Consider the following 22800-nt stretch of genomic DNA (forward strand, 5'->3'; position numbering starts at 1 on the left):
GAATTAGAACGTTCCTCTTTGACGTTATAATTTACCTGCTCGCACTCCTCTTCCTGCAGAAGGTGAGGAGTGCCCCGAGAACCCTCTTCCAGGGCCTGCCCTGGGGTCCATAGTGCCAGGACATATTTGCCGAGTGAGTGTGGTTGCTGATTGACAATATTTCTTGTCTCCTTGGGAAAACCCCCCTGTATCCCTCTTGTAGATGCACAGATCACCTCTTCGGGCCTGAGTGGGATTGACCTAGCCCTCTGCCTTGCCAGTTTCTGCGCTAACTGTAGTTTTGTTTGTTTGTTTGTTTACGCACCCTCGCAGCTTGTGGGATTTTAGTTCCCCAACCAGGGATTGAACCCAGGCCCATGGCAGTGAGAGCACAGAGCCCTAACCACTGGACCGCCAGGGCATTCCTGCACCAAGTCTTATTTTTAACAATGTGAAGTTTAACGGTGGTGCTTTGACCTTATTTCACTACTTTACAAACAAGTGCTATATAAGCCCATGAATATTCGTGCCCTTTGCTATTGTCTGGGGAAGGGGAAATTTCCCCCTCTACCCGTCTTGAGTTCTCCTGGCTGGACTAATAATCAACCTGGCGCAAGACAGGTTCCCAGGAGAAAAAGACACAAATTTTAAATCATGTGCACAGAGGTCTTATAGAAATGGGACCTAAGAAGTAGACAAAGAAACTTAGGTTTTGGGGTGCCCAATTAGTGAAGAAGCTAAACAGAATTGGGGCTTGGGTAGTAAATTAAAGAACTAACATGGTTTGGGACTTCCCTGGCTGTCCAGTGGTTGGGACTCCGTGCTTTCATGGCCGAGGGCCTGGGTTCAATCCCTGCTCGGGGAACTAAGATCCTACAAGTTTGGCGGCGCGGCCAAAAAAAAAAAAAAGTAACATGGTTTGTTCTCAGCCTGAATTCCCTGTCTCTGGGGATAAGGGTGTCTCTTTACATCCTGGTGCCAGAAGGGCACCTTTCACACTGGAGATTTATTTCCTGTTTTCAGGGAGACCGAGGGGGAGGGTCAGTGTCCTTCCTGTGTTGGCCGTTTCTTAAGTAACTTTTCAATCAAATTAACCAATATGCCACTGAGGCACATTTTGGAGCCGCGTACTCTGGGCCCCGACACTATCTGACAGTTGTAGTTAATCTTAAGGAAGAAAATCTCCATTCTGATGCCAAAATCTGGCCTCTGTACGCTGGTGCCAGATTAAATCTCAGCGTTGTGGGTGAAGTAGAAAGAAATAGCTTTATTGCTTTGCCAGGTAAGCGGGCCACGGCGGGCTCATGCCCTCAAGACTGTATGTCCCACCCTGGAGGGGGTCCTGAGGAGCCTTATAGCGTTCAAGGAGCAGGGCGTGGTCGGCTCGTGGACACTCTTCTGATTGGCTGGTGGTGAGGTCATCGGGAGTCCGCATCATCAACCTTCTGGTTCCAACCGGTCTGGGGTCTCCGTGCTCTAGGGCAGCAGTTAACTTCGCCCACCTGGAGGGGGTTTCAGTACCTGCAAAACAGCTCAAGGAACAGGGCTCAGAATATTCTCTAGAGCCCTTGAGAAGGAACTAAAGGTCCTTGACTGTGTTTAACGGCTAAAGTATTATTATTTTGTCTTGCTTGCCTGTTTTCCTTTCTTTCTGCATTTTCTCACTTCTCTGATTAAATTTCTTCTTTGGCTAAAGATTTTCTACAGACAAAAGGCAGGCGGAGGACACGGGTGGAGGTCTATTCTGGGAAGGCCCCGTAGGGTCCTGCCTCAGTTACAGTTCCACGAAGAGCTGGCTTACGCGTGGTTACATCACTGAGAGGGGACAGTCACCACAGCAGGAGGCTCCCCACTCGGGGGGAGCCGGGAGCTTGCTTCAGGAGGGGCTGCAGACCAGTTACCACCTCCTCCCCCAGTCGCTAGGCTTTGGTCTGAGGGCTGCCAGGAGGGGTCAGCCATGCATAAAGCTGCCCCCCAGTGCCTGAAGCCCCCTCAAGGTGTGGGCTGTGGGCTTCATCACGGCCCGCCCAACACGGGGCTGGCACACGGGGGCACCTCAGCATTTCACGACCAGATGGCTACGTGGATTCAGCGATGCATTAAAAGCACCGCAAAGTATCCTGTCCTCTTCCTTTGACCTTGAGGGGGGGCTGACTTGGGAGGATTGCACCAGTTATTAAAATAGTGAAATGGGTCCTTACTTGCTGCTAAGTAGCTCCCTCCCCCCACTGCTTGCCTGTCCCTTGATTATATCCCCTGTCCCTACTGCCTGGCTGTCCCAAATCCCAGATCCTCCCCTGGGAGACTCCCCTCCAACCAGACCAGCAGCTGAAAGGTGAACACCTAACCCAGCAGGCTTCAGGGCAATGGAAGCCCCCCTCCCAGGCCACTGGCTTCCCCAGCAATCCCAGCTGGCTGCCCAAACCTTGCTCTCACCCCCAGCCCAAGCCCAGGGAGACCCAGGAGGCATGAGGCCTCTCCCCCAGGTGCCCGCCAGCCTGCCAGGGACTCCTGGGCTCCTGTTGGCATCCTTGCATGTCCTTTGCAGAGGGCACAGAGCCGGCAGGGAGACAGCATGACCCCTGGCAGACGAATGCCTGAGATGTGCCTGGAAGATCTTCCAGACGGAGCCTGACCAAATGTGCACCAGGGCCATGGCATCTAAATCTCCTTGGCACATGGGGGCACTCAGACAGATGCGCTTCCACTGTCCTCCCACTCTCAGCGCTGCCTGCGCGGGTGCGGGACCCAAGTCCCAGTGTCGCACACTTGGGCTGCAGCCCTCGGGCCTGTACCGACAGGGTCTGTAGCCCTGGGCAACCCACCTAACATCCCTCAGCGGCTTTGATGTCCACCATCAGTTAAAGGGCTTGAACAAACTACCCCCTTTAGAAAAGTGGCAGGGATGGGTGAGGTCACGTCTGTACCCTGCAGTGAGCTCACTTGGAGCCGGGTTCTGTGTGATTACAAGGTGTAGTTATGATTTCAAACTATTTCTTCCCATTTCAACAAGTAGCCGAGGGGATTGCTAGAAGGCGAGACCACAGAGCTCTGAACCAGACGACCTGGGGTGACAGACCCAGCCCAAGGCAGCCTTTGTGTTCAAAATGAGGGCGAGGCCGTGGGGAATTCCTTTGAACTGCAGTGCGGATGCTATCCCCTAGGTCACCTGGGATACAAATACCTAAGGGGAAATTCTGCTCTACCGCTCACAATCTTGGGTTTGTTTTGTCTGTTGATAGGTTTGAGCAGTTTAATTTCTTTGCTGGGCATGTCAACAGACCTCAGTGTATTCCTGAATTGTCTGTCTTCAAACCTCCAAACATTTGTCTTCCAGGTACAAAACCACGATTTTTTTTTTTTTTTTTTTTTCAGTAGAAGAAGTGGGTGTGGGTCATTCTAGCTACATTATAGCACTGAGTGCCCAGGACCTGGTGCAAAGGAAAAGGTTTTCTCTGGCGCTCTGGACAGAAATGTGTCAAGGCCGGGACGGGGGTTCAGGTTGGGGAAGTGGTGTCTCAGAGGCTGGCACATCATGCAACTCTGTGTGTGTGTTTGCTCGCAAGTAAGCACGTGTGCATATGTGAGCGTGTCTGTGCATGGCAGGGCATGTGAGTGGGTGTGGGCAGGTAAGTGTCGGTGTGCAGTTGAGTATGTGTGCACCAAGCAGGAGTGTTTAGGAGGGAGATGGGTTTGTCTGTTTGGGGAGAATGGCGCTCATCTGGGGGTTTTGCAGACAGTCCCAGTAAGGTGTCAGGCTTGGGTTCACAAAAGCCAAGATGAATTGGTTTCGGACGTGGACGGGTTTGGTCCTTCTGCTGGACGTGTCACTTGGACTTTACTTCTCAGTAGGCCCGTCGGCTTGACTGTCGTCACCACCCTTATCAGTAGTCACGTTACCAAATCAGGCCCAGCTGCTTGCAGCGCAAGAATCAGTACTCAAGAGGCAAATGTTGGCAGGAAGGGAAACGGCCTTTGAGCAGAATACCGGCAGTCCAGGGAGACGGTGGACTCATTGCTCTCCAAAACCATCACCGAAGATTCTGCTCGGCCGAGAAAGTTTTTAAAGCGGAAAAGGGAAGTCATCTCAGGTGATCACTGAGGTGGGGGGTCAGAGTGGTCACCGTGCCCCACTGTGTGCAGGCTTGTCGACTTCCTGTGCTCTTTCTTTAGATGCTGTCGTGTTCACACAGTTTGTTCTTGAGATTACTGAAGGGGAAGCTGGGGAAGAGATCGGTCATCATTTCTATTTCTTTGATCTACGGAAAGAACCAACAAGTTAGGCAAAGTATCGTGTGATCAAAAGATCTGAAAGGTCTGCTAGGGCCAGAGATGAGTAGAGCATGGGCGCGCCCGGTTTGAGGTTAGTGACAAGACGAAGGGACCTCCTGCAAAGAGCTCTTTTCTGCCCAAAGCTGCTTACAGTCACCCTGTAAGAGCGAAGGATGCTGTCAGGGGAAGCCCCAGCACCCTGGCCCCAGTGGGCTCGGAACACGGGGCCGCCCGCCCATCGAGCCATCATCCTCTGAAGGCCGAGGCAGCAGGAAAAGACCTTGACGAGGGAGTTGGGTTCCACTGGGAGGTGAAGGGCAGATAGGATTAAAATAAGCTGAGAAAGGGAGACACCGTTCCCGAGACAGGACGGCAGGAGCGGAGTGGGCGTAGGGAAAGTGGGGGACCGGCCTAGGGAAGAGGGGGACGTCTCTGCAGCAGAGAGCAAGGACCTGGAGGACCTGGGACCAGAACGTGACTCGGGTTTTCTCCTTAAGCCTCCAGCCGCATGTCTTCCTGCCCCCTCCATCTCCCCCAGAAAACCCAGGAAGGAGCTTGAAAGCTGGTTCCAAGCCTTGGCAGGTGTCTGTTTCCATTCTTTGCTCCTTGGATATAGTCTTTCCAGATTCTGTGTGGTTTTGATTCCCTCTCCTTGGTCCTCGGCAAAGCTCACTTGTCCCAGTGGTAATGTGCGCGGGTGCATAGCTGCAGAGACAGATTCATTCGACAGGATGAAGCTTTCCATCCTCTGGTCCTTGTTTCAGACACTCACGCAGCCTCCACTTCACCCCCGCTGAGCCCACTGAGACCGTTGGTACTGGTCCTGCGTGCAAGACCATGTAACGCGGTGTTTCCGTCCTCACCCCTGCAGCGTCACGAGTGAGGCATCTTCGAAAAATGGTGGGTTTGTAACTGCCTGCCTTTGAAGGGCTTGTTTTTGTAAAACAACCTGGCTGATAAAAAAAAAAAAAGACTATTGTCAATGAGATACTCAGACTGTTAAAAATGTGAAGCCTCGGGCTTGTCCACGATGACCAATGGCCTCAACTTGTTAGCATCTGGCAGAGCCAGAGGAGAGAAATGCTCAGCTCTGTCCTGCTTCATTTGTTCCCCTGGTTCTCGTGCAGTCTGGGCCCAGGGGTCCTTTCTAAATGTAGGAACCTGAGGTATCACGCTGCCGGCAAGAGGAGGAAAGCTGGGTAATGTCTGTGTTCACTTGCAAATGTTTGTGCGGAGATCGCCCACAGCTCCTTCTCTGGATGGTTTTAGGAAGCATCCTTGTGTGTGTTGAACACCAGCAGGGCTCCCCCCAAGAGCCCCGTTCCAGGTGGTCCCAAGTCGTGCGGGGAGGATGCCGCTGCCGAGGGGAGTCTGTTCCCAAACCCAAGTTCACGTGCCCGACGCACAGTGAGGCCACACAAACCGAAAGGCTGGAGTTTGGAGCAGAGAAAGGTTTATTGCAGGGCCCAGCAAGGAGACGAGGAAGGAGATGGGTGGCTCGTGCTCAGCATACCCCGGGACTCCCGGAAGGGTTTCAACAAAGCAATTTGAAAGGCCAGGGGAGGGGAGGGGCCGGGTCCCAGGGTGTGTGATCAGCTCGTGCACGATCCTCTGATTGGTTGGTGGTGATCAGTCCTTAGGCCCCAGTAGGTCTCATGGTCATCAGGTAGTTAATTTCTTCCATTTGGTGGGAGGCGGGTTTTAGCATCTGAAACTCTCAGGAAATATGCACGAGATGCTATTATCTAGGTACTTCAGAGAGGAGCTACAGCAGAGGATATGGGGGGCAGGGGGTCTGTCCTGGGAGGGCCCCGTAGGGTCCCGCTTGGTTACAGGTCCACACCCACCCAGAGCCCAGGGTGGGCCTTTGGGGGCTCTCAGCGGGGGCTGAACAGAAACCGAGAGGAAAGGGCATCTCCTTATTCCTGGCCAGTCCCTGCCGTTCTTCCTCGGAGACTTGCGGTTGAGTGTCTGGGTGGTCCTCACGCAGGAGAGTCAGGAGAGACTCGGGGGGTTCACTCCAACCTGTGCTGGAAATTACATACGACTCTGTTGATGTGTAACTCACCTGAAGTGTGGCCCGAGGCTGCTGTCAATCTAGTGAGGAGTTCCTTAGTCTGCGCGTGGAGGCATCTCCCCGGTACCCAGTTTAGTGCCACTCAGGCCATCCGATGACCTTGGCTCCGCTGGACACACAGGTGGGCCTTCTGGGCCTCAGATAATTCATGCGGCACAGCGGCCAGCTTTGTGCCTTGCAAAGTCGGCACCCTTCCTTCCGTCACTGTGGGACTCTGGGCCCCTTCTTCACGGTGTCAGACTCGCCAAGTGTAAATTAGCCCCTGACCCTCTCGGAGGCAGCTGCCAAGGGGGCTGCAGCAAGGCCGTCCCGCAGGCCTCCCTCCCCTGTTGCTCCCCACAAGTGACGTTTTTCTAAAACAATTGTGTGGGATTAAAAAAAAGAAGTAAGCTGCTCTCCCACCTCCTGCCTTCTCCCCGCCCACTTCAAAGGGTTCTGCCTGGGACCATCCCCACAGGAGATGGTGCAAGACCGGGCCCAGGCCTGGGCCGCCTCTCGCCTCGGCTTTCCTTCTTCCTGCCCCACTTTGACCTCGTGAGACTGTCTGTGCACCACCCGTGGGTGCATTTGACAACACGCTCGCCTTGATTTTTATCATAAACCCCAGCATTTTTTTCTCTCTAAAATGGCACAGCCGAGCAGAAGCAAAGAGGAGTTTATCAGATTGGCCACCAGCATCCAGCTGAGATGGAATTTCCTCCTCACAGCCATGAGCAAAGCTATGACCCTCTGGCACAGAGACAGCTTCGGTAAGTCTGAGAACGCACAGCATTTTGTATTCTACCTTTTACAGATGTTATTACAGCCTAAGCGTTTTCCACATTGCTATGTGGAACCCACTCGTCTTTTTCTCACCTTTTTATGTAAAATACAACACACAGAGAACCACACACACAAAAAACCATATTAATCTTATTATTATGGCAATATGGTAGTTCATCAAACAGCTGGACCACACCTCACTCTCCTGTCAATGAAAATAATCAATAAACAATCTAAAATAAGAATAGAAAAGGGTTTTATGTGAGCCAAACTGAGGACTAGCCTGGAAGCCAGCTTCCCAGATGACTCTGAGAAACTGCTCCGGAGAGCAACACAGTTTTATATCTTGTCAAAACAAAGAACATTAAACAAGTCAGGGTTTCATTTCTTCAAGGTTATTTTTTTTAAAAAAAAAAAGAACAGACCAGCACGTACCCAGCGAGTCAGTATGGCCTTGTCACCTGGGAAGGGGGACTTAACCATCAAAGGAGTAACCAGTATCAGTGTCCCAGGAATGGAGGCATTTAATCTTTATTTTTAACATGGACATTCTTTACTTCTGGTCCATGTGTCCTTTTCTCTAATAATTAAAGCAGAGGCACAGTGTAAGTTTTGACAGGCCACACACAGGCTATTTTAGTTAGTATCAAACTCAAGTTCACTCATGTATAAGCCAGAATGACTTCCCTGTATCTCAATATGTGGACATGTGTTTTGTCACTCCCCTGCCATCGTTGTCGGACGCGCAGGAAACCTCCCCTGGCTTTTGAATTGTGCGTTTTCAGACATCGTGAGCGAAGCAGCAAGCATCCTCTTTTTCTCCATCTCCCAACTGAGATGGACCAAGAAATGGGTTCTTTGGGGGCACCCGGATTTAACCTTCAGGAATAAGAGTTGATAAAGTCCCCACTGCACGCAGATGGTGGAAAGAGTAAAGCAGTGTCTGTTTTGCCAACTTGCTGGTCCAGTAGAGGGTCTTTCGGGGCCCAGGGGGTCCCATCTGTCACAGCTGTGGTACAGACACAGCATAGGAGAGTCGCGGGGAGGGACAGTCACCACTGAGCCCCCCAGCCCCACGGAGGGGATCAGTCGTTTCAGCAGATGTCGTGCATCCCTGCAAAGTCCCAGGCACCTTTCTGGGCACTGGACACACAGCCGTGGACAGACAGACAGAGCCTCCAGCCCACAAACTCACACACCTATCAGGGCAAGGAATCCCTGCCCCAGGGCTGCCAGACGCCCTTGCAGCGGGTACACAGGACAGGAAGAGCAGACAAGCCCTGTTCTAGACCGTTCTGCAAACACTGGGGCCCTTTGGAGGGTTGTGGCTGTACACAGCCATGTATGTGACCCCCATTCGTCATGAGGCTGTCCCCGCAGATGAAGGTCAGCAGAGTTCACGTGCAGCCACAGGAGGAAAGCCAGCTCTGTAGTTGGTGCTGTCGACTGAAACAATGCACAGCCTGAAAGTTGAGAGTTGTGTTTTATTCGGTGGACAAACCCGAGGACTAAGGTCCGGGACACAGCATCTCAGATCACTCCGAGGGACGGCTCTGAAGAGGCAAGGAGGGGGCCGGGGTAGATAGGAGCCGTTTTTGCAACAAAGACCAGGTAGTCGGAACATCAAAAGATGACTGTTAATTAAAGCAAACCGGACATCTCAAGGTAAAGAGTTTAGCACTTTTCTACGTATGGGAAGACGCAAGAGTCTGGGCTCTCTGGCATCGTTCCTTTGATGTGCTCCTCGGCTACCTGGGGCCAGTATCCTGCGTTTTCTCCTCCTGAGTCTCCTCAGGGTGCACGGCTGGGGGCGGCTGCAGCAGCTCATTGCTAGATGGGGGGCATCCCGCCCGTACCCTGAGTTCCCTCAGGGCTCACGGTCTCGGGGCGGCTGTCACGTGACGGTTCGATGGTTGCAACATCCTTTGTTTACTGATGCGGCAGGCGGCACCCTCAGCTCACAGTGCTCTCCCCTCGGCCTTCCAGGGCCTTCACGTGAAGTCAGAGCACTCACACCACTAGCTTTTCCCCTTCACGTGGACCATGGTTTCACAAAGTTAAACAAGCCAGGAGCTGTTTGTGGGTCAGGCTTATTCCAGACCAGGCCATGCCTCTCATGGAGCCAGGTTCTCTCACCTGAGATCTAGCAGAGAATAGTGAATATCGGATAAAGCTCTGAAATGGACAGAAAGGGTCAACACACCCTTCTGGTCTTCCACGGTCTTTGAGTTATTTTACAAATCTTGTTAAGTTGTATCAAACAGATAATAATGCAAATGATTCTCCTCCACACAATGCAAACTAGTGCGTCAGCGGGGTGCAGTTGATAACTGCCCTGAGCACAGAGCTGTGTGGCATCCGTTTGTAGATTACTGTCAGTGGCATTCTTTGTTGTCTATGTATGTTTAGTGTCTTGAATTCTCTCTCCATTTTTTTTTATAAATTTATTTATTTTTGGCTGCATTGGGTCTTCGTTGCTGCACACAGGCTTTCTCTAGTTGAGGTGAGCTGGGGCTACTCTTCGTTGCGGTGTGTGGGCTTCTCATTGCAGTAGCTTCTCTTGTTGCAGAGCATGGGCTCTAGTCGCGTGGGCTTCAGTAGTTGCGGCATGCGGGCTCAGTAGTTGTGGCACACGGGCTTAGTTGCTCTGCGGCATGTGGGATCTTCCCGGACCAGGGCTCAAACCCGTGTCCCCTGCATCGGCAGGCGGATTCTTAACCACTGCGCCACCAGGGAAGTCCTGAATTCTCTTTTGAGTCAGCTGCAACATCTTAACTAGTTCCCTCATTAATTGAGTCCCGTAAAATCTTTGACACACATTCATTTTATATCTGTATAAGAGTCGTGGTTTTACCTTCATTAAGTAATTGTCTTTTAACGATTATAATAGGCCAGATCTCCCCCCACCCGCATTGCTCAGATGAACATTAATTATCCTTTTCCTTTCTGGAACCAAAGGCCCTAGGATTCAGAGCACTCAGCAGAGCCACACACCCTACTGTCCCCCACCCCAAACTCCCTAAGGACAACCCTTGCAGGCCCGCGTGAGAGAATGCATCCCTTACCCACCTCCCTCCAGGGGATGCAGCCATGCAGCATGTGCCAACCACAAGCGGCCGAGGAGCACATCCTCCAGCTCTGGGAACAGCACCCATTTCTCTGTAGGGTTGCTTTCCTCCCATCTCACGCTAGCTGGGTTTATGTTCCCTTCCATGGCTCAGGCCATCAAGCTCCCTGTGCTTTCTGTCCGAAAGCAGCCTTGCTGGAGTCCTCTGGGTACGGGATGCCGCGCAGGTGATGGACGCTGCCCGGGGCCCTCAGGATCAGCCAGTAGGAGTGAGGCTTTAGTGCACAGGAGTTCAAGGCCCCAGAAAAGCTGTTAGTTTCACGGGGATCTGTTTACTTGTCCATCTGCCTATCTACTTACTCATTTGGGGTTGTTATTTCAATGTAGGCTCCTGGCATCTGCTTCACTTGCTGCTTTTGGAATATGTGATTCACACACTTCAGTCGTGCATAGAGGAAGATGAGGAGGACGGTGCCATGGGAAATCTCAAGGAGATGCTACCAGATGACCAGCCTCTTGTCCCACCAGACCAGGAACTCTCCTGCCCTCCAGACCCCTCCCCAGCTCAGGAGGGTAGAAGCCCGAGTGCGGATCCCCCCCCCACCCCGGGTGACGCTGAGACACGAGAGTCAGAGCCAGTGTGCCACGGAGGGGAGCAGTGTGGTCGTCAGCGTCCCAGGCTTTCTGGTGGACATCGCCACGGGCAACAAGTACAGATGCTGGAGCCCCAGCTTCCGTAGTGTTTTCAGGGAAATGAGAACTACCAGGTGGTTAGGAGGCCCACAAAGGGGATACGTTGTCCAAACAAGGATACGGGATTCTAGATTCATCTCAGCTTTAGCTGATTTTGCCAGGGGTGATTATAGCAGCATGCCCGTTGACCACTGGTCAGCTCTGAGACATGCCCGGCTTGATTAGAGGTGTGGAATATGGGGACGGCCCAAGCCTGGCCTTCCCAGAGTCTGCCTGGCATGGTTAGACTCGCTGAGCAGTAGATCACTACCACTCAAAAGAGTGACATGTTGGGCTTCCCTGGTGGCGCAGTGGTTGAGAGTCCGCCTGCCGATGCAGGGGACACAGGTTCGTGCCCCGGTCCGGGAAGATCCCACATGTCGCGGAGCGGCTGGGCCCGTGAGCCATGGCCGCTGGGACTGCGCATCTGGAGCCTGTGCTCCGCAACAGGAGAGGCCACAACAGTGAGAGGCCTGCGTACCGCACACACACGAAAAAAGAGTAGTTTCTGAAAAAGTAATTTGAAGTAGGAATAATATTGAGACCTTGTACAGATGGAAATCTCCCCAGGGCACATCACTGGTTGTCAACGTGGTGCCCACAGCAAGAGAAGCATATCGCATTTTTCTTCACGTAGTAATAATAGCTACACCCACATAGATCTTGGAACATAAATTTTCACACATGATGATGAGTTGGAGGCCCACTAACATTCTGTCAGCAGAGTTTTCCAAAACCAGAAATTTTTTAATTTTTTTGCGGTACGCGGGCCTCTCACTGTCATGGCCTCTCCCGTTGCGGAGCACGGGCTCCGGACGCGCAGGCTCAGCGGCCATGGCTCACGGGCCCAGCCGCTCCGCAGCACGTGGGATCTTCCCGGACCGGGGCACGAACCCGTGTCCCCTGCATCGGCAGGCGGACTCTCAACCACTGCGCCACCAGGGAAGCCCCAAAACCAGAAATTTGATCTAAAATGTACAGTGATGTGTTCCATAACTGTCATGCATCCTTTTACCAGGTACTTTTTAAACATGGGGGCTCATCAGTGAACAAAACAGGTATCTCCCTGCCCTTCGGGGGTGAAGAGGCTCAGAACAACCCTCCCCAAAATGTGCCACTTTGGCATGGGGACCCTGCAGCCTCCAGAGAAGTATCTGCCCTTCTCTTGGCTACCTAGAAGAATTTAAATTGGGGGTATTTTCCAGAATGAGTTACCAGCAGTAAATTTTATCCGAGTGACCCATCTGTAGGGCAGGGCAAACATCTAATTACCAAACATCACCGACTCTTCTTTATTGTCCTGAGAATTGCACCCTCCTTCAAAGCCCCAGGCCTCTTTCCCATTCCTTAGCTCAGGATGGCATATCTACCTCGTTTTACTCTTCTGTCTTTGAACCTCTCATGCATGTGGGGTTCCCGTACATACAAGATTAACTTTGTTTTTCTCCTGTTACTCTGTCTCATTGATTTGGTTATTAGACCAACCGAAAGACCTTTGAAAGGTAGAGGAAAATTCTTTTCTCCACAGCAGGAGCTTATATTCCTGGTGTGAAGAGACTGGCAATGAACTAATCAACAAAATAAAGCCTGATATCTTAGGTGGTGATAAGTGTAATAGTAAAAATAACACACAATAAAGAAGAGAGTGATAAAATTAGGTCATTAGTAGAGAAGTGGATGGACCTAGAGACTGTCATACAGAGTGAAGTCAGAAAGAGAAAAACAAATATCGTATATTAATGCATATATGTGGAATCTGAAAAAATTGGTACAGACGATCTTATTCACAAAGCAGAAATAGAGACACAGACGTAGAGAACAAATGTGTGGATACCAAGGAGAAGGGGAGGGTGGCATGAATTGGGATTGACATATATACACTATTGATACTACGTATAAAATAGATAACTAATGAGAACCTACTGTGTAGCACAGGGAACTCTACTCAGTGCTCTGTGGTGACCTACATGGGAAGGAAATCCAAAAAAGAGGGGATCTGTGTATACGTACAGCTGACTCACTTTGCTATACAGCAGAAACTAACAAAATGTTGTAAAAAACTATACTCCAATAAAAATTAAAAAGGAAAGAAAAGCATTAACAGCCAAAAAAGAGAGAGAGAGAGAGAGAGGCAAGGATGGGAATGTTACTTCTTACAAGATTCACAAGCAAGGTGTAATTTGAAAAGAGATCCAAAGAAAGTAGGAAGAAGGAGAGGTGTGAGAGTCTTCCAGAAGGGAGGGAGAATGAATCAGAGACATGAAGTAGCCCCTGGGCCCCCGTGATGTTATTGGCCATGAGTTTAAAATGATTAAGGAATTTAAAATCCTTATTGGTTTCCAGGAATATGGCAAGCTAGTGTAGTTGAACCAACTCATCAGGTGAACACAATACTTGTTAGAAAAACTATAAAATATCTTTAAAGCATCAAAAAGCGGGCAAGGGACTTCCCTGTCAGTCCAGTGTTTAGGACCCCTCGCTTCCACCGCAGGGGGTACGCGTTCGATCCCCGGTGGGGGAACTAAGATCCCGCAGCCAAAAAACGGCCCAAAAAACCAAAACATAAAAAAAAAAAAAAACAAGCAATATTGTAACAAATTCAATATAGACTTTAAAAATGGTCCCCATCAAAGAAAAAACCTTTAAAACAATAAAAATAAAAAACATAAACACCAAGGCGATGTTTTGCAATCCACACAACTTGGGTGACCTCTTAGTAGAGGGCAGTCATCAAATATCACACCTGCCCAGGGTGGGGAGTCCAGTGGCACAGCTCACACACCAGAACATCCAAAGGGCTACGCACTGCAGGTAGGGGTGAGTCAGAAGTAAGGCTGCACTCCTGACCCCTCCTACCTGCCTCCACCCACCCAGGAAACAACAAAGAGACTTGCTGAGTATCTCAGGGTGGGGAGAGCTGTCCTGAGAAATTGTAACCAAGAGCTTGCCCCAGATCAGATTTTTAAAACATTTTTTTGGAGATATACATACCATAAATTCTTCTCATTTAAAGTGTACAATTTGTTGATGAAAAAATTAATCAGTAGTCCATCTCAGAAAGGAAAATGTTTATTTGAGCCAACCTGAGGATTATTCAGAAAGCTCTGAGAACAGTTCCGCCTTGACCTGTCAGAGGTCAAAGCATAGTTATATAAGTTTTTGAGACAAAAGGTTATAGATCAAATGGCATATTATTGACAGCTTACACAGTCCAGATCTACACGTACAAAGTGAAGAGCTGGTCATGGGTTGTCCCGGCCCGTTACAAGATTAAGAAGGAAGGTTATCTCCTAAGGAGATCTGGTTAACGCAGATACACAGTATACACTCTAGAGAAGGCAAACAGGCAAAGACAAATTTTATAATTAAATTTTCTTGGCTTGCCATAAAACGTGAATTTCATTTCATCAAATTCAGTGATTTTAGCATATCTAGAGAGCTGTGCAACCATGACCTTGATCTAATTTTAGAACATTTTCATCACCTCAGAGAATCCCCACACACATTCACATTCATTACCTTTTCCCCTTTTTCCTAGCCCCCAGAAACACTCCTTTTATTGAAATGATAATTCCATCGAATGAATACACCACATTTTATTTACGCGTTCATCATCTGGCAGACACCCAGGTGGTTTTCACTTAATAGAAAACATGAATAAGTTCGTTTCCATTTGAATAATGCCTCTGTAAACATTTGTGTACAAGTTTTTGTGTGGACATATGTTTTCATTTCTCTTAGGTATATACACCGAGGAGTGGGAGAGAGGGATAAATTAGGAGTTTGGGATTGACATATACACACGACTATATTTCAAATAGATAGCCAACAGGGACCTACTGTATAGCACAGGGAATTCTGCTCACTATTCTGTAATAACCTAACTGGGAAAAGAATTTGAAAAAGAATAGGTATATGTATATGTATACCTGAATCACTATGCTGTACACCTGAAACTAAGACAACTTTTAAAATCAACTCTACTCCAATATAAAATAAAAATTTTTTAAGTTGTTTAGAATTATCTGAAAAAAATTTTTTTCAGAATAAATTGGATGTCCTAACAACTTCTAGTGATGACTTATGAGGATTTGTTTTTAATTTTGTTTCTAATCATTATTCACTCAGAGAGACCTGCATACCCTCTACCCAGTTTCCCCTCTACCCAGTTTCCCCTAATACTTATATCTTAAACAACTGGATTGTAACATCAAAAGCAGGAATTTTCCATTGATGCAATGTATGTGTAGAGTTCTAGCATTTTCTATTACCTGTGGGTTCATGTAACCACCACCACAGTCAAGATACAGAACTGTTGATCACCACAGAGATCTCCCTCATGCCACCGCTTTACATAGCCACACACCATCACTAACCCTTAGCAACAACTAATGGCTTCCACCCCTATAATTTTGTCATTTTGTGAATGTTATATAAATGAAATCATACAATATGTAACCTTTGAGACTAGCTTTTTTTTCTCAGCAGGATACTCTTAAGATCCACCCAAGTTGTTGCCTTTATTAATAGTTTGTTTCTTTTTAGCGAGGAGGGGTATTCCATGGTATGGATACACTGCTGTTTGTTTATTCACGTATTGAGGGACATTCGGGTTGTTTCCAGTTTGGGCCTGTTATGAATAAAGCTGCTATGAACAATGTGTCTACAGGTTTTTGTGGGGAACATATGTTTTTATTTCTCAGGGATAAATGCCCAGGAGTGCAATTGCTGGGAATATGGTAAGTGTACATTTAGGCCTTTCTTTAACTGCCATCATTTTTCTTTTTGATGCCTAAATTATTCCATCTTTTCCCAGTGGAGGACCTTTCAAGTTGCTTCTTTTGACATGTTTCATTGGTCTTTTCTAGCTGCTGCTGCTTCTTTTTTTCACTGGAGAAGACATCCCAGGCTCCTCTTGTACATTTCCAGCCCCAAACTTTAAATGGTGCTTTGGTACCTTTGACCATGTGCCTCTTATTGTCCTTGACAAAGTATTTGTTAATGGGAAGTGATAGATAAGCAGCAGATCTGCAATCCATTTTCTCCCATTACAAGTCAAATCTGCTTGTAAATATACCGAGGACCAATTTCCTGCAGCCAAACCTCATAGTATTTGCCAGTGGGGGAGTCCTTTTCTATAACAGCACACACGTGATGGTTCAGGATTGCTTACAATAAACAAATCTGAGATCTATGGGAAATGTTACCAAGCCAAGTAACTGAGCCCCAATTCAAAATAGCTCCTTCTTTGTGAAATCACCTCATGCATCATTTAGAGGCCTCCTGAAGTACTCATATATTGCTAGTAGAACTATAAAACGGTCAAAAATCATTTTGGAAAACAGTTTGTCAGTGTTTTCATCTACTTGGGCTGTCGTAACAAAATATCGTAAACTGGGTGGCTTAAAGAAACAGACATTTATTCCCCACGGTTCTGGAGGCTAGAAGTCCAAGATCAAGGTGCCAGGTGATGGGTTCCTGGTGAGAGCTCTCCTCCTTCTTGCAGACATCTGCCTTCTTGCTGTGTCCTTACATGGGCTTTCCTTGGAGCAGAAACACAGTGGGGAGGGGGGCGCAGGGACTCTCCCTTTTCTCATAAGGCCGTTAATCCCCTCATGACCTAATCTAACCTTACTTACCTTCCAAAAGCCCCATCTCCAAATACTGTCACATTAGGGGTTAGAAGTTCAGCATATGAATTTGGGGGGCACAAACATTCAGTCCATAACAGAAAGTTCTGCATAAAATTAAACACAGACCTACGCTATGACCCAATGATTTTATTCCTAGGTTTTTACCCAAAGGAAAGAAAACATACATTCACAAAAAGACCTGTAGAAGGATATTTATAGCAATTTCACTGCTAACAGATAACACCTGAAAACAATACTAATAACCATCCTTAGGATAATGGATAAGGTAATTTCAGTATGTTTATTGTATTCATTTGCTTGGGCTGCCGTAACAATAAACTACAGATCTGGTGGCTTAAACAGCAGAAATTTATTTTCTCATAGTTCTAGAGGCTGCGGAGTCCAAGATCAAGGTTCCAGCTGATCCAGTTTCTGGTGAGGGCTCTCAAACCTGACATCTCGAAGGCCTGAGAACCAGGGGGACCAATGCAGTGAGTCCAAAGGCTCCAGAACCAGGAGTGTCGATGTCCAAGGACAGCAGCACATGGATGTCCCACTTAGGCAGAGAGCAAATTGGTCCTTCCTCTGCCTTTCTGTCCTATTCAGGCCTTCACTGGATCAGATGACGCCCACTGCATTGGTGAGGGTGATCCTTACTCAGTCTGATTCAAATGCTAATCTCTCCCAGAAACACAGACACGCCCAGAAATAACGTTTTACCAGCTATCTGGGCATCCCTTAGCCCAGTCAAGTTAACACATGAAATTAACCATTCAAACAAGCCAAAGACAATTTGTGACATATTTGAACACCCTAAGCCTGGAACATAGGAAATAAAATTAATTCTAATAAATCAATACAAAAAAGTACAGACAACCCAATACAAATGGACAAAAGACATTAACAGGCGTTTCACGAAAGAGGGTATCCAGCTGGCCAATACTCGTATGAAAAGGTGATCAACCACGTGAGCCATTAAAATAAAAATGAGTTATCACTACGCATCCGCCAGGTTGCTGGGATGGGGGGCAGACAGCCTCGCAATAATCTGTGTTGCTGAGAAGGTGGAGCAACAGGAACCTCCACGCACTGATGGTAGCAATAGATTGGTCCCATCATTGAGGAAATCTGTGTGATGTTATATAATAAAATGAAACAGACTCGTGCCCCAGAACCCGCGACTCCACTACAAGGTACATACTCGAGAGAGCTCTTGCGTGTGCGCACCCGTACCTGAGCTTGGCATCCTCTCGAGAACTGGGTCTGAGAAGAGGACCTGCACCTAGCTAGTCATTCTGGGATGCAGTCCTACAGAACCAAAGTGGGGGGACTGACTAGAATGACTGGAACACGGAGGACGGAAAGCCAGTCTAAGGGTGCATCACTGTGTTGGTTACCATTGTGAGTAACCGGGGCTCAATCCTGTCGGAGACCCTCCGAGAAATTGTGGAGAGTGGCCTTCGGAATCATCCACTTGTGGCTTGGGAGTGGGGAGTATTTATCTTCTGGCTTTTGGACCCATTCGCCAAGGGTCGTGGCAATGGGGGGTTAATGTTCCGCACTCGTGGCTTTTCACATTGCTCAGTGGAACCCTACCTATGTCCCACGTGGCAGTTGGCACACAGGCCCTGAGGCAGAAAGCAAGGGACATGCAGATTGGTGAGGTAACCTGCTGCCGTCTGTACCACCATTAGTTGGTTACCACAGCAACAACAGGAGAAAACAGAGGAGCCCAGAGCAGTGAGACAGAACATAAAAGATACCAACACATCAGAACACAAGACTGTTCATAAAACTTTATTATTGGAAACAGGCCAGCTTCCCATCCATACGAGAATGTGTTTAAGGGTGGTGCGTTCATACAGTCCTCTGCTACACCACCCTGGCCGCGTTCTCGCTGGGTGCTGCTGACTCCACTTTAGTGTATGTGTAGTGAGCAATTTGATTCTGCTTTTAGATGAACTGGAAGCAATGCCCTCCTGTCACAGCGAAGTGTAAGATGGTCACGATCCTTACAGAGCAAGAGGATGGGCTTTGGCCTCAGACGGACTTGGCGCTAATCTTCATCGTTCGCTCGGCTTCCTCCGCCATAAAATGATAACCATCCCTACCTTGTGTCTATTTCACAGCACATAACGCTTACTCCGCACCACACACTGTTCTAGGCCTCTCCAAATATTAACCCGTTCCATCCTCCCATCCCTCACTCCCATGATGTAAATACTGTTTTCTGCGTTTCCTAATGAAGGAACCGGGCACAGAGAGCTTACGTGACTCGGCAGGGCCACACAGCTGGTGAGTGGAGGAGTGCGCTGAGCCGGGATTTGAACAACCCCCCTGTCTGGCTGCAGAACCCGTGCCATCCAGCGGGAAAGAAGCGCATCCCCGGCCCAGCCGCTCAGAGAGAACTGCGCACCGTGTCTGCCGTGCGTGCGGAGCCCCGCCTCCTCACGCGGCGCACGGCTGCGAGGGCGGCCCCGGGGCCCCGCCCCCGGGCGCCTGCGGCGGGGGCAGCGGGTTCTTCTCCCGGTCCGCCGTCGGGGGCCGCTGCCGGCGGTCCCCAGGGCCGGGCGCGCCCCGCAAGATGTCCGGGCGCCGCGGCCGGCAGCCCGGGCCCCGCCTGTGCTGGCTACTGTGCTGCAGCGCCCTGCTGTCCCCGGCCACGGGCTACGTGATCGTGAGCTCCGTGTCCTGGGCCGTCACCAACGAGGTGGACGAAGAGCTAGACAGCGCCTCCACCGAGGAGGCGCTGCCCGCGCTGCTGGAAGACTCGGGCAGCATCTGGCAGCGGAGCTTCCCGGCCTCGGCGCACGAGGAGGAGTCTCACCTGCCGCCCCCGGAGGGCACCGCCCGCGCCAGGCCACCCCCTGCGCCGCCCGGGATGTTCTCCTACCGGCGCGAGGGCAGCGCGAGGCTGCGCCCGGGCACCGCCCGCTTCCTGGCCCACGCCAGCGCCTGGGGCTGTCTGGCCACCGTGTCCGCCCACGAGAAGGTAAGCCACCCGGCCGGGAGCGGCGTGCAGGGGACAGGGAGAGCCTGGGGCCACTCCCGCGCTCGGATCCAGGTCTAGCAGACGTGCGCTGGAGGCTGGATCGGCGTGGACAGCGTGTAATTAATGCAGCCAGATTGTGCTTCGGTTACCCTGGCACCCTGGCAAAGGCAGGAGGGGTGGGGGTGGGGTCCTGGGGGAGAGGACGACAAGCAGGCTTCCTGCCAGGTGGATGGGGACCGAAGCGCAGTCGAGAAGCGCAGTCTTGAAATGGCCAAAGAGGTGTGCAAATAACCAGCGCCCGACCAGAGGCCTGGACAGAAGAAGCCTGAGCCACCGTTGGCATCACCGAGTAGCGCGTCCAGCCCCTGCCCGCCCACAGACCAGAGCTGCCCCATCACTTACTGACCCCGAACCGGGGCTTTGGCGGAAATTTGCATTTTAAAAAATGGAATCCGAGAACTGTTCTGGAAAGGAGATTTATTGTGCGAAGCGTGTAAATGTTGGAGTGACGGCGCTGCCGTCAGCTGCAGCCTCCACCGTTCGTTTCACAGGTGTTTTACTCACCTGTTAGACGTGATTCCACCTGAAGTGGAAATGCCGTGGATACACGGTGAGGATGTGACATCCATACGTGTACACCCTCCAGAAAGCTTTTAGGGCTGTTAAGATAGATGTAAGGGTTTTATTACAGGGCAGTAATTTGAACTCCTATTTACTTCATGCAAAAAAAAAAAAAAAAATACTGTTTTATGGAGTGTGTAAGTCACTGGCCAGGGGGAAGGTTCTGGGCCCAGCTCTGGGTCTCACCAGCTCTGAGACTGTGGCCCAGTCACTGGGTTCTCCACTTTGCTTTCCTCATCTATGAAATTAAGTGATGGACTAGGTAGTTTTGAAGGTCCGCTTTTGCTTTGAAAAAAAAAATCTAAATGACAACTTTATTTTTTATTTATTTATTTATTATTATTTTTTTTTTCGGTACATGGGCCTCTCCTGTTGCGGAGCACAGGCTCCGGACGCGCAGGCTCGGCGGCCATGGCTCACGGGCCCAGCCGCTCCGTGGCACGTAGGATCTTCCCGGACCGAGGCATGAACCTGTGTCCCCTGCATCGGCAGGCGGACTCCCAACCACTGCGCCACCAGGGAAGTCCGACAACTTTATTTTGATGAGAAATGATCATAAGGTCTTTCACAGCTTCCAAATAGTTCTTCACAGCTATATCTTATACTCCTAAGACATACCTTCAGAAGATATGAAGCTTAAATATGAAGCTGATCTTGGTTTAAAACACAGATCACTTCAAGCAATTAAAACTCTAGTGCCAGTGTATTCAAGGTATTATGACTTTCAACATCCCTTTTCTTAGCTTTGTTAGTAGTTCCCTTTTCCAGTATTGACGTATACTCCAAATGCAGTAAATTCAGAGAACATTTACCATGTGCCTGGCGTGTGTGCAAAACATGACTCTACTCAGTTTGTGAGTGACCAGCTGAAAAACAGGATCTGGGAATGACATATTAGCATTTTGTAGGATTCCTCAACATTGGGTTTTCTTAAAGATTAAAACCACCCCTTATCACAATTCTACACACTGTTGTCATGTGACACTTCAAAGACAAAAGATAGCCCTGAGTTCTGAGCTAAGTAACAATGAGGAATGCTCTGTGAAGGGTAAAGGTCATGATGCTGGACCCAGCAGGGCTTGGGAAAAACCTAAGAAGTATTTGTGTACGTGTCTGAGAATTTTATCTGCTCTACTGGATGATCGTGAGCAAAAAATTGGTTTAGCATGTTTATGTGTCTTTCTTGAAGCTAGAAGGGTAAGAAACCAAATTCCCATAAGTTGCTGAGTTATACTATTAAAATATTATTGATTACAATTTTAAAATGTGACTAATAAGTGAGAAAGTGGTGTGACCCTAAAGGAAACAATACCAGAAAGTTCCTGGAGCCCAAAGACCAGGTAAGATGTTAGGTTAAGACTTAGATTCTGGGCTTCCCTGGTGGCGCAGTGGTTGAGAGTCCGCCTGCCGATGCAGGGGACACGGGTTCGTGCCTCGGTTCGGGAAGATCCCACATGCCGCGGAGCGGCTGGGCCCGTGAGCCATGGCCGCTGGGCCTGCGCGTCTGGAGCCTGTGCTCCGCAACGGGAGAGGCCACAACAGTGAGAGGCCTGCGTACTGCAAAAAAAAAAAGACTTAGATTCTATCCCCAAAGTTGCCAAAAATATGGGGGAGGTGGTGAAGGCAGTGGGGCTCCCAAGGGCTAGCTTGTGAGAAAGGTTTTAGTGACCCTCCACCCTTCCATGATTTTCATTGCCTTTACCCCAAATAACTTTCAGTTTAATAGAGTGTGTTTGCTATGTACCTGCAGCTTCAAGAATAATCCCCTAACCATCCCTCCTCTACAGATGCCACTGCTAAGCTCCTCCGTAGAAATTCTGGAGCCATCATTGGGTGAAGTGGGCAGGTTGGGAACCATTTTGCTTTGATTCATGACCTGTCAAAACCACGGTGATGCCATGCTGCCCTCACACCCCCAATGCTATATTTCCTGGTCAGAGACACATACTAAACTCCCAGCTCAAGTCAATCCACAACCCTGCATTGAAAAGGCCTTTTCTGGTGTTTGTTAGATCCCAGGACTGCCTTTTGGGAACTGCCTGCTGGTCAGTGATGGCCCCTTCAACAACAGCACGGGGGTTCCTTTCTTCTATGTGACACCCAAGGACCTCCTGGTGGCTGATCTGATGAAGAACCCCACGGCCTCCCTCCTGCTGCCGGAATCCGAAGGAGAGTTCTGCAGGTAGGCAAGGGCCCGGCCTCCCCCATCCGGGTCCTCTGCACAAGGCAGGGAGGCTGTGGCTTTAAAGGGGCCCTGAGATGCAAAGCAATGTCTTTGCCACTTGGCCAGGGGGCGGGTTCTGGGCCTGGCTCTGGGTCTCACCAGCACCGAGACTGTGGCTAAGTCCCTGGGTTCTCCACTTTGCTTTCCTCACCTATGAAATTAAGTGGTGGACTGGGTAGTCTTGAAGGTTCTTTTTTGCTTTGAAAAAAATTATTGAAATGACGACTTTATTCTGATAAAGTGATCTTAACTTCTTACGTGGCTTCCAAATGGTTTTTCACAGTTATATCTTAGGCTCCTAAGACACATCTCCAGAAGATACAAAACTTAAATATGAAGCTGATCTTGGTTTAGAATACAAGTCATTTAAAACAATTAAAAGCCTAGAGCCAATGTGTTTCCAGATACATTGGCAATGTATGCTGTAGAAATGTATTTTCA

At 49.4% G+C, this 22800-nt stretch overlaps 2 protein-coding genes across 3 annotated transcripts in view; both read left to right on the forward strand.

Annotated features, from left to right (window-relative positions):
- RFX8 (RFX family member 8, lacking RFX DNA binding domain) overlaps window positions 1-18620 on the forward strand; it is a 72097-nt gene extending 53477 nt beyond the window's left edge. Inside the window, 6 exon segments of the mRNA XM_029232497.1 lie at window positions 3222-3316; window positions 6963-7077; window positions 10545-10750; window positions 10752-10867; window positions 17184-17253; window positions 18480-18620. Of these exon segments, the coding sequence (XP_029088330.1) occupies window positions 3222-3316; window positions 6963-7077; window positions 10545-10750; window positions 10752-10867; window positions 17184-17253; window positions 18480-18620 (743 nt within the window).
- Window positions 18621-19106: 486 nt separating this feature from the next.
- Window positions 19107-22800, forward strand: part of CREG2 (cellular repressor of E1A stimulated genes 2) — a 44748-nt gene continuing 41054 nt past the window's right edge. For both annotated transcript variants that reach the window (XM_029231435.1, XM_029231437.1), the window contains exons 1-2: window positions 19107-19514; window positions 22148-22317. In XM_029231435.1, the coding sequence (XP_029087268.1) occupies window positions 19107-19514; window positions 22148-22317 (578 nt within the window). The remainder of the gene's footprint in view (window positions 19515-22147; window positions 22318-22800) is intronic.

Source organism: Monodon monoceros, unplaced genomic scaffold, assembly GCF_005190385.1.
Source record: "Monodon monoceros isolate NGI ecotype Baffin Bay Population unplaced genomic scaffold, NGI_Narwhal_1 Super_Scaffold_19, whole genome shotgun sequence".
Taxonomy (NCBI): Eukaryota; Metazoa; Chordata; class Mammalia; order Artiodactyla; family Monodontidae; genus Monodon; species Monodon monoceros.